Here is an 18,919-nt window from a genome sequence, read left to right as displayed (position 1 = left end):
TTTTTCGCTCGTTTCTAGTTGCTTGCTAATATCTATATATTTTTTCTGTTAAAAAATAAAGATGGTTAGGGGATTTTTTTTCTCTTGTCGGTAAAGTGGTTGAATAAGCAATGATGTTCGGATGAAGTGTTGTATACATAAAGTTTTTTTTCTAGACCGAATAAACTATCTAAATTATACTAAATGACCATTTCAACTTGAGATGAGTTGGGATTAAAAAAAAAAAAAAAAAAGAACATAATCGTTTAGGGTGCGTTTGGTTGTGGAAAACTGTTTTCATTTTCTATAAAATGTTTTCAGAAAATAGAGTTGAGTTTTCATTTTCAATTTTCAATGAAAACGATGAAAACGCGTTTGGTTGTAACGGGTGGAGTTTTCATTTTCCATTTTAAAATTTTTGAAAACTTTGGAAAACTGTAAAAATCACTTTTCTAATTTACATACAATTTGGAAAACTGAAAATTTTCATTTTCTTATAAAACTTTGGAAAACTGAACGAACCAAACGCGTTTTAAAAATTTCCGTTTTTCTTGGAAAATTTTCCTAGAAAACTGGAAAATTTTCCACAACCAAACGCACCATTAGTTTCTCAACGGCAACGCATTAAGCCAAATTTCTTGGCTTAACCCATTAAGTCATTTTGTCCACATTAAGTCAGAAAGAATGCCCATGCATTATGTGTCAAGATTAAGTTCTTAACCCATTAAGTTTATTAAGTCCAAATGAAACAACCTAAGTGCACTACTGAAATTCGGATTGGTTGCACACATGTTATTAAACCATAACGTCATGGATACACAACCTAAACAAACCTCTTTATGTGAAGAACAGAAGAAGCAAGCAAACGAATCTCCATTCTCCACAATTATTAAAGCAATTACTTAAGTTCTTGATGAAATGTTTGTTCTATACGTTAAGAAGTCCACATTGGGTGCTTGATTATAAATTCAACCCAATTCTTGTATCTACTAAAGAGGCAATGATCTAAAGGTGTGTCACATTTAATCTCTTACTTATGAAAATGTACTAAATTACTGATATTCATTGCAAATCAACTTTCAAGAATCACAATTTCTAGTCTATAGCCTCATTAAACTTTAAGGTTCTCAAGTTATAGTTCTAGAACACAGTCAATGCCTAAATATCTAAGAAACTCAATAAACACTAGCAAATGAAACTTCATAGCTTGTATCAAACTATCAACAACTTTCTTCAAGCTGTATAAGATTTATATGTGGAAATCGCTATGATTGAAAAGTGAAGTCTAAATGTAATAATGTATCCTTTTTAGCTAAATAGGTAATTCAAGAAATAGAATATGCAGATAAAAAAAATATCATTTTAAGGTTTTATAAGTAGCAGTAAATCCGACCACAAGGATCACAGCCGAAATTATTATCAAAATTGAAAATTTCAGACCTTTGTTGTAGTATCAAAGCATAATCCTTAAATCCCTATATGTAACAGATTCTGATACACTACAAAATTAAGATTAAGCAGCGAGTAGATTAGAAGCCCTAAAATTTTCGACTCACATATCAATTGTTGTCGCCAAAGAGAATGCGGAGCCTGGCGGCGAAGGCGCCGGTGGTATCGAGGGCGGCTTCAGCAAGGAGGCTGCTTTTGATGTGATTGATTCGATCGGAGATTGAATTTTTCTCTTCCTGCAAGGCGTTGGTATCGTCTTGGAGTTCTTGGATTCGGTATTTTTGACTTACCGATCGCATGCTTAGCAGCAAGATTCCAGTCATGGCGAAGAACTGGATGAAACTGTCTTTTCTTTTGAGTGCAGTGGCTACGAAACCAAGTGATTGTTTTGGCGTCGGAATACCTGTAGAGGCGGCAGAGGAGCTCGACGGTGCCATGGCTGTATGTTTTGAGTTTTGGGAATAATGTTGAATAACGACCCACTTCGGCTCTTCCCAACCAAGGGTATCCGAAATAATTACTTAAAAACAAAATTACAAAAATGGTTTATGTGATATCTTGAAATAGCCACATATTGTACAACTTCAAGAAAATAAACAAATTTGGTCTTTGTAATTTTTTGATATTATATAAAAATATCCCTCCGGCAAACGGTGTTAAAAAGTTGTCATTTAAAGTCTCTCACATAACATATGAGGGTAAAATCGTCCATTAATGAGCTATGTTTCATTTTACAAATTTAAAGCATATGTCCTAGTGTTCTCTCTTTCACTTCTCTCTTTTCTCCATCAGTTAGAAAAATTGTTCATTTCAAGAACCAAAAAAAAAGATGATGGTCCGAAAGTTATCATGTATTAGGTCAAAAGTGTGTTTATAATCAATTCTTTTATTACTTGAAACACTCAAGTCCATTATGGAAGCTTCCCTTCTTCGGTTTACTTTGAGAAATCTACTTGTTGCAATGTATTTTCAGTAGCATGTCATAACTTACCTTTTATTACAACCAAAGACCATAATGCTTGCTTAACGACTTTGTGACAAACATGTATAAACTTGGCTCCCTTCTATCTGTATACTTTTCTCATGTACCTAGAAACAGTAATGTACTTTTGTATGTTTATTACTTTATTATAACATCCTACTTTTATTCAGGCCCGGTCCTGACGGTGGGCGATCCGGGCGACCGCCCAGGGCCCACGACTTTAAGGGGCTCAAAATCTTGGGTTATATGGTGTATATAGTTAAAAAAAATTATGTATATCTTTCTTAAGGGCCCAATTTAGCAAAATATGAAATTAGCCCACTAAAATAAAAAAAAAAAAAACGGCCTATGCGCCTCGTATTGGATTCTGGAAAGTGGGAACACAAAGACAAGGAATTAGGGTGTTGTGAATTAATAAATGAATCGTCATACTCCATAATCGAAGCGCCATCCCTCGTGAATAGATATCAGACATTAACCAAAGGGCTTCTAGCCTAGCGGTATCAGGTGATGTCTTCCCTCCTTGAGGTTGAGGGTTCAAGTTCCGTCGTGGACATAGGTGGATTTAGGTGTTAGTTTAGGAGTAGTTATATATTATATTTGTCGGTTAAAAAAAAAAGATATCAGACATTAATCCAAGCAAGTATCATCACTCTCGTTTAGTCTTTTGTTGTCATTCCTAAAAATATCCAAAACACTAATTCAACTATTCAAGAATCCTTTTTTCTACCATTCTTGCCCTTCCCCTTCAACCATCTCTGCTTCTTACTCTCTCAAAGCTCAAAATTTTCGCCTTCAGCCTTCCTATTTGCTGAGTTTTAGAGTGCATAGATCATATCAGGTAAGGTATTTTTGTTTCTGATTTCTGAACAGATTATGAGTTTCTACCCTGAGTTGTTTTTGTTTATTGTTTTTAATTGGTTAGGACTTTTTGAACTGATTTACTGATTTGTGTTTATGATTTCTTAATAGATTAGGTGTTATCAAACTGATTTCTGATTTGTGTTTGCTAAATTTATTCAGACATTCTTAACTGGTTTCTAATTTCTAAATGGATTAGGAGTTTTTGTACTGATTTCTGATTTGAGTTTCTGATTTTTGTATTAATTTTTGATTTATTTTTTCTAAATTCTGAATAGATTAGAAGCTTCTGAACTAATTTATGTATTAATTTTTGATTTATCTTTTCTGAAGTCTGAATAGATTAGAAGCTTCTGAATTGATTTCTAATTTGTGTTTATGATATTTCGTTTGTATATCAGATTTCTAAAGTCATTTTCACCTTGAAACAGTGAAACTTAATGGTTTAAGGTTCATATTTACACTCAATATGGTAAAATGTTTGTAGATTTTAGGAAGTAATTATATAATTAGATGCTTTAAGTTCCAAATTTATTGCATATAACATGTTATTTATTAACAAACCTTGTAACTTTTGTCTGCAGAGAGAAGTGCAAAGTGAAGTTTTTAAAAACTCAAGTTATTGAAGAATTACACAAGCTTATCAATGTCACAATAAAATTTCCTGGTTTGGCAATACTATGTAAGAAAAAAGATATATTATATAAAATGATTTTGATAGTATCATTAATGATTTTGTATTTAAACGAACTAGAATAAGTATTTTTATTTAAATTAGTTGTTTTTGTAAATGTTGTTATATTTTGTATTTTTGATAATATTATTATTAATTTTTATAATCGATATGCCTATTTTTGAAGTTTTATTATACTTTTGACTTTATGGGGCCCTTTTTTTATTGTCGCCCTAGGCCCCAAATATGTTTGGACCGGCCGTGCTTTTATTTAATACTATTACAACACCGTATTTCCATTATATTTGTGATTAAGTCATCAGATAATTGAAAAGTCTACCTAGTTATAGCATTGCATTTTTATTAGGAAACCCATTTATATTATCATATTTTGTTACATGTTGCTCATTGTATGCATTTGGAAGCTTGTATCACATCAAATTGAATCATGACGACCTAATGTGAGATTATTTGACTTTAAGTATACAAAATAATAAGCATCAAAACAAAGGTTTTTGTACAATCTCACATCCATGAATTAGTTATATTCATCATCACCTGCAATATAGAAATGTATCTACATTAATGATGATACAATTGAAATTTTGAGGTACCTAGATCAAGTAATTAACTCGTCTTTGTAACTCTGCTTTAACTATAGTATTGGGCCATGATGGGATCTTTTGTGAGTTTTTGTCAATTTTGTAAAAAACAATTTGCTTATATGTTTTCTATTTTCTGGAAATTATGTGAAACTATACTTTTGAGCAATGTATTGTCTATGTAAATGATTTTTTACGGTGTCACTGAATATGATTTACTTTGAATTTACTTTTAGATTTTTTTTTAAATGAACCTCTTATGTGGCCATGTGAACGAGACATGACACATGTTCCAATTATTTTATAGTGTTTTGTTTGCTCTAAACCTTTCCATTTCTGGTTTACACTATGGATGGTGACATGTGCAAATATTGGAAATATCTTTTTAAATTTTCTTAGTACCGGTGGCTTTGGACTCGATCAAGAAGGTGGCTATGGACCCAAATATCATAGACATAATTGGTCAAATTATTGGATATAAAGAAACTCTCCTATCCTATTGGCCAGTACTTTATCTTGAGGGACAATTATCTCTAGTTATGTTAACTAAAAAAAGATTTAGTTTAATTTAGTTGGCTACTAGCCCTTCTAAAAAACTTTGATCGACTACTATCGATATTCATCGGTTATCATGAGCATTTTATATACAACTTTGCTCCATTGAAATACGTATAGGATATTGAATTCGTTAAACTAAATGAATAAGTTATTAGATACCATTCTAATCCAGGGACCCGGAATATTAAAAAATCTCTGTTAAAAACAAGACCTGTGGCAAAAAGAAAGGAAAGTGATTTGTTAATAATAATTTTATTCATGTATCATAATCTATGTTTTATTATTATCTAAAAAATTTATGCAAACATTACTTATAATTATTAGTAGGCCTGACAATCGTGTCGTGTTCGGGTTGGCGTGTCGCGGGTTGGCGGGTTGGTGGGTCAAAATATGCCAACCAAAACACGACCCATTTAAATATACAGGTCACGGGTTAGCGGGTCACGAGTTGGCGGATTTGGAACATAAACCCATATATAATCCGCCAACCCATTTATTTATACGGGTTTACAAGTTGGCGGGTTCGTGGGTCAGATTTGGGTTTGTGGGTCTGAATTTTAGACATTTAAGTCTTAAACATTCAAATGAAAATTAAAAACATTCATAGAAACATGTTACAGACTTAGCTTTATAGGTCACGACTTACGACCTTAGACCATCCACCACGAGTCAAAATGTCAAAACAGTCAAATTGTCTACGAATCAATGGTATATATTATATAATATTTATTAAATATTAATACTTGATACATAAATACATTTAAAAATAAAATAATTTTTTTTATTAAGAATATAAACGGGTTGGCGGGTCTACCCGTTTATTTTTTGAGAAACCCATATGTAACATCCCGAGTTCAGGAGTGCAAGTTCAGGGTTCAAAGTGTTTAAGGGCAACTCGGCGAGCCCATGGGTGGACTCGGCGAGTAGCGTCGCGACTTTGGTCGCGTGTTAAGTGGCCAACTCGGCGAGTCGGCGGCTAGACTCGGCGAGTTGGTGCTGGGTGAAGAAAACCCTAATCTTCGGGGTTTGCCCCCTATTTAAAGGATGTTATGCCTTCTTTTCAGCCTCTATTTACCCTGAGAGTTCCAGAGAAAACCCTAATCGTGAGAAATTCCATTATTGAGAGGATTGAAGCTTGGGAGAAGGGATTTGTGAAGAGAAGTTGGAGGAATTCGTGGATAGCATCAAGAGGGCTTGTGGATCTGAAGTCTACATCAGTTTAGGCTCATCTTTGGGGTAAGAATCCTCTGTCTTGAACCCTTTTTCCCTTATTGTCATCCATGGTGGTTGTTTTAGGGTATTTGGAGGATTTCATGGGTCATTTCGGGATTGGAAGATGGATCTGAGGATGCTACCTCAGATCTGGAGTAGTGATGGTCCAAAATCGCATAAAGTCCATGTTGATAAGTGATTGGTGAAGCTATCTTGTCCCAAAACCAAACCCTAGAGTGTATAATGCCTAGATCTCTTTGGATTCATGTAAAGTTCGCCACTTTACGTGATGGGTGGGTTGTAGGAGGCTAGATCTATGTTTTGGATCAATTGCATGGCCTGGAAGGTTCTGTTTGGAATGAGATCTAGAGGCACTCGGCGAGTCATAGGGGTGTACTCGGCGATTTGCTTGAAGATGTTCTAGAACTCGGCGAGTTGGAAGAACAACTCGGCGAGTAGGTTGAAGATAGCCTTGGACTCGGCGAGTCTGGTCATGAGGTCCTATCCTTTCTTCTGGTTGAGCTGTGAATCAGTGAGTCAAGGGATGACTCGGTGAGTCGAGTGTGAAAGGACTCAGAGTTGTTGGACTCGGCGAGTTGAGTCGCGGATTGGGGAAAGTTCTGAGCATGGGGACTCGGCGAGTTATCGGGTTGACTCGGCGAGTAGAGTCAATCAGGGGTTGACTTTGACTTTGACCAAGGGTTGTCCAGTTGACTTCCAAGGGCATTTTGGTAATTGTTGGATATTGTTTTGAGTTCAGTGTTTTGGTGGTTGGCCAGTGGTGAAGATCGTATCAGTGATCGGAGCAGCTTGGGTTATCTGTTCTGTCGACAGTTTCGAGGTGAGTTATCCTCACTATATCAACCAGGTCTACGGCACCAAGGCCGGACCTTTATCGGATTGAGATCCGGGTATTTGTTGTTATGTTGCTGCTTTGATATGTTTGCATCCTGGTAGTTAGGATGGTATATGTTAGAGACCTGGTTGAGGTCGGTATCCTGAGATATAGGGTGATGCTATGCTAGTGACCGGTTAGGTCTGGTTAGGATGATGATATGCTATGTGATATGTTTGATCGGTTTGTTGACTATGAATTGTTATATGATTGTATGTTTATGTGTACATGGTTGTTGGATTGGAGTTGGGTTGAGGCGGGTCCTGCTTTGTGCTGTAAGCCAAGATACTCAGGGCGGACCGGTTGTCCCGAAGGCCCAGCGAGCGGTCCGGATAGGCTGTAGGCCCCAAGAGGGCGGACCAGACGTGCCGAGGCTCGGAGAGTAGACCAGGCCGACTGAAGGCCCGGTGCGGGCGGACCGATCATAATGTAGACTCAGAGAGTGGACCAGGTGGATTGAAGGCCCGGTGTGGGCAGACCAATCACATTGCAGACTCGATGTAAATGGCTAGACTCGGAGGGTGGACCAGGTGGACTGTTGGCCGGTGCGGCGAACCAGTCACACAGTAGACCCGAAGTGCATGGCTGTTCTGTGTTCGGATATATATGGCATGTTATGCGTGTATGGTATATGTGGTTGGTATTTTGGGGATATCTCACTAAGCTTTCGAACTTACAGTTGTGGTTTAATGTTTTCCAGGTTCTTCAGGAGACCGTGGTAAGGCGAAGGCGTGATCGTACCGCTCCTCATGTTTATGTTGTGATGTGATTCTGAGAATACTCTAAATAAATTGTATTGAAAACCTTTTTGTAATTATTTAAAGAAATTGGGTTGTCTTTGAAAAGTTTAAATTGGTTGGAATTTTTCGGTCGTTACACCATATATGACCCATTTAATAAACGGGTTGGCGGGTTGAAAAACTCAACCCAAACCCATTTATTTGCTTATATGCTTTCTATTTTCTTGTCAACGACATAATTAGATATATCAAATAAAATAGCATCCAATAATAAACGGACTAGTTTTGGCGATAATCGGCCCAGCCCGTGAATATAATCCGAATACAACCCAAAATTATCAGATTGGGTTGATATTTTCAACTCGTTTAAGTTAAATAAGTAAACCCATCAAATCCATTTAATTAAATTGGTTGAGTTGGATAAAAATTATTAATCACTTTTTAACTCGTCAACCTATTTAACTTTAATATATATTTAATTTAACAATTATTTAAATGTAATCATGTATTAATATAAGTATCGATTTATAAATTATAATGTTCTACTTTTATTTATATTTTAAAAAAATGCAATCTTAATTCTATCTTTTTTTTGCCATAACATTAGGCGTAACTGCACTATGTGAAGGTGGGTCCTAGGACCTACCTTTTTTGTTTTTTAATACAAGAATTCTATTTAAAAAAACATAACGAACTATCTTATTTTGCCAAAAGACCTACATTTTCATACTTTTTTCTATTTTATTTATATAAGGAACCACGTTGATTTTGGTTTTAGATTCGCCATTGCTAGTCATTATCTAAAATCATTTTATAATTACAAACATTTAATGTTATTTGAATAATTAATTTGTATTTCTGAATTGGAATTGTATTATTGTGATACTATGAAATTTTATTTAAGTTTGGAACTAACGTAAAATCTTTAGTAATTTTATTTACTTTTTAATTTTAATTGGATTAAGTATTAACCAAGTTTAATTTATTTATTTAATAGGCTGGATTGAGAAATATACATAAACAGATCAACCTAATGATAACCCATTTATTTGAAATGTTTGGTTGTATCGAAAATATCAACTCATTCAGATAAATAGGTTGGGCTGGATTGAAATTTTCAATCCAATTAATAAATGGTTTAAACCTGGATTCAACTTAGATTGACTCATTGTCTCTAAACTGAACCAATAGTCTGAAACTTTGAATATAAGAAAGAAAAACCTCATTTATAGATAATTAGCAGTTTTTCAATGTATATTTTTAGAAAAGATATTTTTCTTTTATTATATTTAAGTCAATCTCAATTGTATTATCAATTTCCTAAAATATTACTTGATATATCCTTACCGGTCCCAAAGACTTTCAAGCAGTCCTGATTCAAGAATTTTATTAAAAGAAAACAAATGACGTGTTTGGCAAAAATAGCTGATAGCTGGAAGTGAGTAGCGGGTAGCGAAAAACGTGTAACAGGAATCTTAGCTTTTATTTGTTATATGAGTGTTTGACAAAAGTAGCTGAAAACTTTCGAAATATATAAAATCACATAAAATGACAACTGATTAAAAATAAATAAATATATAAATATATTTTTAAGGGTAATTATGGAAATTAATTTCAAACGCACAATAGCGTTTTGTTAAATGCTAAATGAAGTAACTTTTAGATTTGAAGCGTTTTGTTTAAACTAAAAGTTAAACGTTCGTACTGCCAAACAAAGTTTTTTGTTTAAACTAAAACGTTTTTTCAAAAATTAAAAGTTAAAAGCTCATAAACGTTTCTAAAAGCTCCGTGACAAACACGTCGTCCAAAAACCATTTTTTATGTGAAAAAAATATTTTTGAGAGTCAAAAAAATATTATTTTAAAATAATTAAAATATATTATTTTTGAAAAAACTAATTTTTAAAATTTTCTTTTTGTGGGGCAGCCGCTCCCGCTTATGAGTTTGACGCTAAAAGCCATCAAGCCATCGTTGATTCCCGCGGATGGAGACTAGACACTTCTAACCAATATAAAACATAATTCGAAGCGGCAAACTCTGCGGCATTTGTGTTTGCGACTCAGAGAAGAAACAACCCAGCGGTGGCCGTTTATTATGGACGGAAAAAGCTCCAGCAATACCGCCGGCAAGCCTCTCCGATGCAGAGGTAAGTTCGTCAACCTCTGTTTCAGAACCCTATTTTCATGGTTTTAAATTGGAGCAATGAATGCAACATACGTCGAACTCATTGATTTCTTTATAAAACTAATGGAGCTCTGTGTTGTCGACAGCTGCTATTGCTAGGAAAGCCGGGGAACCGCTGGTGATAGAGGAGGTGATAGTGGCCCCACCAAATCCTCGTGAAGTTCGAATCAAAATCACATGCACTTCTCTTTGTCATAGTGATATTACCCTGTGGAAACTCAAGGTAGAGACTCATTATCTCATTGCGTTTGAAATCTTAATTACACGTTATTCGTTTTACCAGATTTTAACGCCTCCAAGTGTTCTTATTGAAGTTAACTAACCATTTTTTTTTCTTAAAAGGATCCTCCTGCTATTTTCCCCAGAATACTTGGTCATGAAGCAGTGGGGTAAACTTTCCTTATCCATGTACTGTAGATATATATCGACTTGTGTGTGTTATATATGATTTATTTGTTATTGCTATATATATATATATATATATATATATATATATATATATATATATATATATATATATATATATATATATATATATATATATATATATATATATATATATATATATATATATAAGAAGATTATAATCATTTTATTTTGTTTCACTAAAGGGTGGTAGAGAGTGTTGGAGAAGGTGTACATGAAGTTGTTGAAGGAGACACTGTGATCCCAACTTTTGTATCCGATTGTGGTGAATGTAGGGATTGTTTGTCCGAGAAAAGCAACCTGTGTACGAAATTTCCTTTCAGTATTTCTCCTTGGATGAGAGATGAGACAAGTAGGTTCACAGACATCAATGGAGAAACCTTATACCACTTCGTGTATGTTTCAAGTTTTAGTGAGTACACAGTGGTTGACATTGCTCATGTAACTAAAATTGATCCAGCAATCCCAGCAAATCGAGCTTGCCTCTTAAGTTGTGGAGTTTCAACTGGTATATTCTCTATTCTTCTTGGAATGTTATTGGTTTTCCATTTTAAAGGAAAACAAATTAGGATTCCACTTCAAAATGTTATGAATTCATTAACTTTCAGGTTAGGAAATGATAATAGTATATCACATTAAGTTTTCGAGCTAATTTAAGAAAAAATAACGTGTTGATGACATATTATTAGTAATAAATGTGTAGATTCTATATTTGATAGTATTTGGGAAATACAAAATGCTTTCAGGGGTGGGGGCTGCATGGAGAACAGCGAAAGTGGAAGCTGGAGCAACGGTTGTTATATTTGGACTGGGTGCAATTGGGTTAGCCGTATGATTCTTTTTAATTCATTTCCAGATTATCCTGTTATACTTTTAGGGTGCTTTAATTACCCATAAAAGCTTCTACATTATTAGTCTTGTGATTGGATATTTATATAATAAACCACATATACATAGAAAATTGTAATAGTTCGGTATATTGTATGTTATACTAAACTGATAAAACAATCATGAATGATTCAAGATTATGTGACATATATCATGCTTTTTGATATATTTATATCTTGATGAGAGAATAACGACAAAGAGATGTTTTTACAGGTTGCTGAGGGAGCGAGACTATGTGGAGCTAAAAGAATCATAGGTATTGATGTGAACCAGGACAAGTGTGAAATAGGTAAATTATACTAATAAAGAACTCATATATCTTTTTATCTTTTGTTTCTATCTATTTTCCTGTTCATTAGATCAAGACAAATATTATTAGGATTAGGATTAAGAGAATTACTGGATTCCACGTGTCATCATTTTATTATTTTATGGGTAGGAACTTATGTTGGGTAGACTCAGTTTTACATTGACCTATTCTTTTATTGGCAGGAAAGAAATTTGGAGTTACTGATTTTGTGAACTCGCGTAACATCGGGGACAAAACTGTGAGCGAGGTAACTTAGACATGCACATGTTTCCGAGTTCATTGCATCATAAAGATATAATTAATCAGTAATACAGTTTTTGTTTCATTTTGGAAATAAGATCTTAATGTGATTTTTAAACGTAAAATTCTTGATTGAAGCAGATAATAATTGAAATGACTGATGGGGGTGCGGATTATTGTTTTGAGTGTGTTGGTTTGACGTCTCTGGTGCATGAAGCTTATGCTTCTACTAGAAAGGTCCATTTCATTCTATCTTTATATCAAATCAATCACTGGACTACAAGTTTTTCAAGTATATTAATTTTATGATGTAATCTTTAGGGATGGGGAAAAACAGTTGTGGTGGGGCTTGATGACCCAAGTTCAATGTTGACATTAAGTACTTTTGAGTTACTTTATAGTGGGAAATCTCTGATGGGATCGTTTTTTGGAGGTCTTAAACCAAAAACGGATATAAATATCCTTGGAAAACGCTATATGGACAAGGTATGTAAAATCTACCCTCTTTAGATTGTCGTTGATTTTTAAGGTCAAACAAAAAAAAAGTTCTCAAATTAATTCTAGAATCTAGATTGATGTACATGTGTTTTGGGACACAGAACGTTTCGAACATAGTATACGTGTTTGCATTTATTAGGGGTCTTTAATTTGCGGGATTTAATTAGTTGAGGGGACCAAAGGGCCAATGGCCTAGCGGTATGGAATGACCATCTCATATGAGAGGTCTGAGGTTCGAGTCTCGGCGGAGACATAAGTGGTTATTTAGGAGTAGATTAATTAGTTTGTTGTTAAAAAAAAAATTGAGAGGAGTAAAAATGAAAAATTAAACAAAAACGAAGTATATATAAGAAAATGATATAAACATGGTGGTGTATTCAGGAATTACAACTTGATGAATTTGTAACACACATGAGGTGGAGTTTGAGGAGATAAACAAGGCTTTTGACTTGCTACTCGAAGGGAAGAGCTTACGGTGTGTAATTTGGATGAACAAATGATCACACTTCATTTCAATAATGCGTTGTTTTCTTTCTCTAGTTATAAAAATGGCATCTGACTGTGTTATTTAGTGTTAATGATGACAATGGTGCCAGATTCCTGAGTCAATTTCAAATAATAAAGTGTGTAATGTGTGCTACTATTGGCTGATCTTTCCTAGGGACCCATAAGGTTTGGCCTTTGGGACATGAGATGAAATTGATAATAGTGTTTAAAAAATAAAAATAAAACATTATGGGCAAATTTCAAATAAAATGTGTACTGTGTGCTACTATTGAGTATTGGCTGGTCTTTCCTAGCGAGCCATAAGATATGGCCTTTGGGACTTGAGACAAGATTAAGAATAACGTGGAAGTATATTAGATTGACAGTTGCAGAAAAAAAAAAAAGAATTTGATTGTAAGTCCATTAATTTAAAAGTTTTTTCTCTCACATCATAAGCTTAACACATTCATATAGGAGAGTACTCTTAATTCCAATACTAATCAAAACTTGAAAAAAAAAATTGTGCTACGCCGCGGGTTTGATTTAGAATGGTGCCGATCAGGGTCTGTCCATTGATTTTTGATACCCGAGGCGAGATAAAATTTTTATGCCCTTTAATGGACCAAACGAATAAATAAAAAATTTATATAAACAAAAATGCAATAAAATTTATCATCAAACAAATCATAGAAACAAAAACCTATAAAAATTACCTAAAACGATACTTTCATGTATTTTTTTTTTTTAAATCAACAATATCTTTTACTTTACAAACTTGATCATTATATCTATTTTTTGTTACTATTATTAACCGGTTAGTATTCTTCAATCACTTGACTGCATAGTCTATAAAATTGATATCAACATCAAACTTGATAATTAGAGGATAGGGTTTATAAAAAAATTCAAATGAATTATTTTTCTAAAAAACACGATATGTTACTATTCTATGACCTTAACCTAAGAATAAGATACTAACAACATTGCAACTTTTTTGGGATTATAACATAACAACTTATGTCTTGTTTTATACACAAATAATCAATCCACCACAAATCAAACGGAATTGTTTTCTAAACAAAACAAATCTACGTAGAATTCAGATCATAGAAGCAACCATGATAACAAATTCAAGCCACCAGGATCCCAAGTAGTGCTCCTGCATCCACATGTGATGGGGTGTGCAGAAACAACTCCTTCAACTTTCTTTTACTCATGGGATGTCTTTGAAAAAACTCCTCTACAATCAAATTATAAAACCTTCAAATAAAACATACCCAAATAACAAACATATTACCCATTAAAATAAATGACAACAAATAATATTGATTCACAAATAAATGGAAAAAAATGACAAAATGTACATGTAACAAACATATTTCGAACTAAAATAGAGAAGAATGTGAGACTTCCGCCTCTGTTTTACTGTAATCAATTTGAGAAGAAATCAGATAAAGAAGAAATCAAATGATTTCTGAAACAACCCTAAATAAACAAATTTCGAACTCAAATAGAGAAGTAAAACTGGAACAAGCCTTTCTCTGCAACAGCCAACAAGAAACATTCTGATTTCTGAAACAAATAACAAAAAAACTGAACATCAATCACTTCCGAAATTAGAATGAGAACAAGGAAAGGAATCTAGAATAACAAAAACATAACTCACCCAAATCAGAATCCATGTATCAGAAACACTATATCTCGAACCTAGAAGGCTAGAATCATGATCTTTAACTACTGGACCAGATTAGAAAAATCAGAAATTACAAATTAGAACTTGAAAAATACATAAATTGGAGTATTTAAAAACCAAAAATCAAAGAAATTGGGATATATAATCAGTAATCAACTGTATTATCGACTGAAAGGGAAAAATACAGAAATCGGTTCTTACTTTTTATCTATCAGACACGTAAGACAATGAATTCTCCAATCGAGGGCACCGTGTTTCTAGGCAGACGATTCGTTTTTCTATACGATGACCGGATACCGATGGTTGTTTGGCGCCGAAGTTGCTGTTACCCTGCTTACTCACGTCGAAATCAGATCACAAGATATGGCCTAATTTTGTGGGCCACTATTACATATAATATACATATTGCTCAACTGATTTGTTGCCCCTAAAATTTTGATGCCCTGTGCCTAAGCACAAGTCGCCCATGTATTGGGCCGAGTCTGGCGCCGATGAGATAACATGTGTAATATTAGTATGTTCGCAAAGTACATTGACAATTAATCCAAATTAATGATATGAAATGATGTCAAGGAAAAAATGTGACAAATTATAGGTATAGACAAAGCAAATCGATGTTAAAACTATAACATTGATATCAATACTAAGATGATCATAATGCAAAGAAATTTTATTATAATATTGAGGCTGATCTTATCTTAAGATGAGATGGTATGACGTGTATAATGTTTATTGAAATTTAGTAGTTCCAAATCCTTTCTCGGCTGCAATTGTAAGAATTCAACATGTACATGCAATACTTTTGGTTAACTTATGCAACCTAAATATAATGTCAAATATAAACACGTGAAGTAGTGTTAAAGTATTGCACATGTAATAGTAGTACCACATGATCTTTCTGCCACATTATAACATAAACCACAAACTTCTTGTTCATATCAATGGGTCTTGAATCAATTGCCCTTCTTCCAAGTGCAATCTTGGAATACACCATAAGATAAGGATGCAAATAAAAACAAAATAACAATTCATTAGCAAATTTATGATCGCAAATTTACGAAAAACACATTTTCAAGACATCAAATTACAAAATAATTATTAGAGTTTCTTAATAAAATAAAATAAAACTCCAAAAGTAGTCTTTAAGTGTAGAGTGGCAAATTCCAAGACATAAATTACGAAAAATGACATTAATACAAGAGTAAATTACACAATTGTTCCCATTGCTTTACTAAAAATTGCAAGTTTCACTGCTATAAAAACGGACTTTGGTCACTCGATGCCGGAAACAAACAATCATTCATACGATATTTTAAGTAGTTGGAGGTCTCCATCGTGTGACTATTCAAAATCGCATTGCCACACATTCTAATAATTAAGTAGCTGAATTTAACCGAAAGATTTTTGTGAAACGTTCAACCTCTTATTAATTGGAAGGTGTGACTATAAAAGATTGAGTTCGACGCATTAGTTACACTATACATACAAAAATAACAAATATACCGATAAAATTGTTGGGGGATATATATATATATATATATATATATATATATATATATATATATATATATATATATATATATATATATATATATATATATATATATATATGTGATCAAGTAGAAACTTAAAAAATGGTAGGAACCGTGAGGACTATTCTTGACCTTAAGATTGAAAAAATAAAGGGTCATGATTAGATTTTATTTATTGTGAAATCTCGCGAGATGATATGACATTTTCATAATTAATTGCGAGATTTAAATAATTCATGGGGAAGATTAATTATTTGGAGGGTATAAGTGACAAAAGCAGAAAGTTTAAAAAAAAAAAAGGAAAATTCGGCCATTTGACCTCTCCAGGAGCTGGCACGTGCCCCCATCCCAACATGACAAGTGTCCAATCCTTATTGGCTGGTGAGTTTTTTCTTCCGCCCACTTAGTTTTTCGGCCATAACTTATTTTTTTTCTTTGAATTTTTTTTTTGAAAAAACCGAAGTTATTAAAAATTAATTATTTACAAAATGAGCACAAATATATATATATATATATATATATATATATATATATATATATATATATATATATATAATTTAAGGAATATTTCTACTCATTATTCTAATGACTTTGTAAAAACAATTTTAAAAAATAAGGTGTTTAAAAAAAAAGCTTGATTATAAAAGATTGAAAGTTTTTTAAACATAATTTGATCGAAATAGAGATGATTTAAAATATTTATGATTTAATATGTTTATGATACTTAACTTGTTATGATCTAAAAATATTTTGATTCAAATATTTAATGATCCTTAATTGTTATATTTTTTATGATTTAAAATTAAATGATTAAAAAATTAAAATGATCGAAATGTTGTATTGAACAAAAACTTTATTTAATTCAATATATTATGATCCAAATTAATATAATCCTAAAATATATGATGCATAATATCGTTATGATTCAAAATTTAATGATCTAAAAATAATACGATTCAAAAAAAAGTATGAACGGAAAGTATTATGATCCTTATTATTCTTCTTATTTAAAATTTTATAAGTGTTAAACATTAAAAAACTAAAACCAATATTTAGTTAAAAAAAAAAATAACCATACAATCTTCAAGTATGTAGTAAAGATATTAAAAAAACAAAAATAAAAAAAAAAACAAAAAAAAAATATAAAAACATTAAAACCGAGCGAATATATATTTATGAAAAAAATTGAATTTTTTTAACGATAAATAAAAAATAATAAAAAAAGTGAAAAAAACCAAAATAAATGAAAAAGAAAAAGGAAAACCAATTTAAATGACGTTCCATGGACGTTCATCGCCCATGATTATTCTCTCGAGTCTGTATTACGTTCCATGCACGTGTGCCGCGTGCGAACGTTTCACGACCAAGTAAATGGGTTTGACATTTTTGCCATTGACGAAATGATTGGTAGAGAATAATTATCGCGGTTCATACCACATTTTGGTTCCTACTGGATTCGGACTATATATATATATATGTGTGTGTGTGTGTGTGTGTGTGTGTATATATTAGTGTTCTAAAAGGCGCGCCATGGTGGGCGTCAAGGCGTGCCATGGCGTGAGGCGCGGCGTCGCCGTTACGAAAAGCTTCATAACGTTGCTGTTAGGCGTGACGCGTGACAAGGCGTGATATGGCGTGCCATGACGTGTTATGGTGTGTTATGGCGCGTGTTTTTTCGTTTGAGACACGTTTTTTTTTCCTCTTTTTTGTACATTTTCTAATCGGACATACAAGTATTGTGTTTTATTATTAACTTTCTGTTATTAGTTGTTGATATAACACTTCTAAAAACTAGGTATATTTGATATAAATTTATATTTATGCGGTAATATAATTATAAATTAATACAAAATCGCCGCCTTACATCACGCCTTGAAAAACGTCATGGCTCGCCATAACTCGTTAAGCTTGAAGCTTGGCCTTGCCGCCACGCCATGCCTCACGCCTTTTAGAACCTTGATATATATATATATATATATATATATATATATATATATATATATATATATATATATATATATATATATATATATATATAGGTTCATGAGAGACTTTTATATTTTGTGAGACATAGGAACACAATCCTAGTCATTCTTTTTAGAGATCAAATAAAAAATATTTTTTAAATGCAAAATAAATAAAAAATTTTGATATTTTTTTTAAAATATTATTTTATTTTCTTCATTTTTATCCAAAAAAACAAAAAATATAAAAAAGTACCGTTATTTTCAAAATATACGAGAAATATTTTAATAGAATATTATACTGTAAATGTTCAAATCGAATTTTTAGAATGTTAGAATATTAAACTATATGTATTCAAAAAATTTTAATAGATTATTAGAATATTTTAACAAATCTAAAAATTCAAGTAAAATATTAGAATATTTTAACATATCTACCAATTTTAGTAGAATATTAGAATATTCTAACATTTTAAAAACTCAATTTAATTACTTATAGTGTAATATTCTATTAGAATATTTCACTCATATTTCATAAAAAACGGTGTTTTTATTATTATTATTTTTTAATTTTTTTGGATAAATTAAATAATGAAAATAACATTTAAAAGAAAAAAGAATTTTTAAATTTTACTTTTATTTTACATTATATATATATATATATATATATATATATATATATATATATATATATATATATACTTTTTTGATCAACAAGATGAGTGGCTAGGATCGTATCCGCATGCC

The 18,919-nt window shown here is 32.3% G+C and overlaps 1 protein-coding gene and 1 pseudogene across 1 annotated transcript; one reads left to right on the top strand and one right to left on the bottom strand.

Annotated features, from left to right (window-relative positions):
- Positions 1 to 1,319: 1,319 nt before the first annotated feature.
- Positions 1,320 to 1,947, bottom strand: LOC111914320 (uncharacterized). The gene has a single exon (XM_023910093.3). It carries the CDS (start codon positions 1,863 to 1,865, stop codon positions 1,539 to 1,541), a length of 327 nt encoding a protein of 108 aa, XP_023765861.1. The 5' UTR covers positions 1,866 to 1,947; the 3' UTR covers positions 1,320 to 1,538.
- A 7,985-nt stretch (positions 1,948 to 9,932) lies between these two features.
- On the top strand, positions 9,933 to 13,253 carry LOC111914321 (alcohol dehydrogenase-like 7; annotated as a pseudogene).
- Positions 13,254 to 18,919: the final 5,666 nt, after the last annotated feature.

The sequence above is a fragment of the Lactuca sativa genome, chromosome 8, assembly GCF_002870075.4.
Source record: "Lactuca sativa cultivar Salinas chromosome 8, Lsat_Salinas_v11, whole genome shotgun sequence".
NCBI classification, from domain to species: Eukaryota; Viridiplantae; Streptophyta; class Magnoliopsida; order Asterales; family Asteraceae; genus Lactuca; species Lactuca sativa.
The sequence above is the reverse complement of the archived record's forward strand: the minus strand, read 5'-3'. Positions and strand labels throughout refer to the sequence as shown.

Bases quoted from the DNA above. Each gene is read 5' to 3' on its own strand.
- LOC111914320 (XM_023910093.3), bottom strand. From the start codon at position 1,865: ATGGCACCGTCGAGCTCCTCTGCCGCCTCTACAGGTATTCCGACGCCA.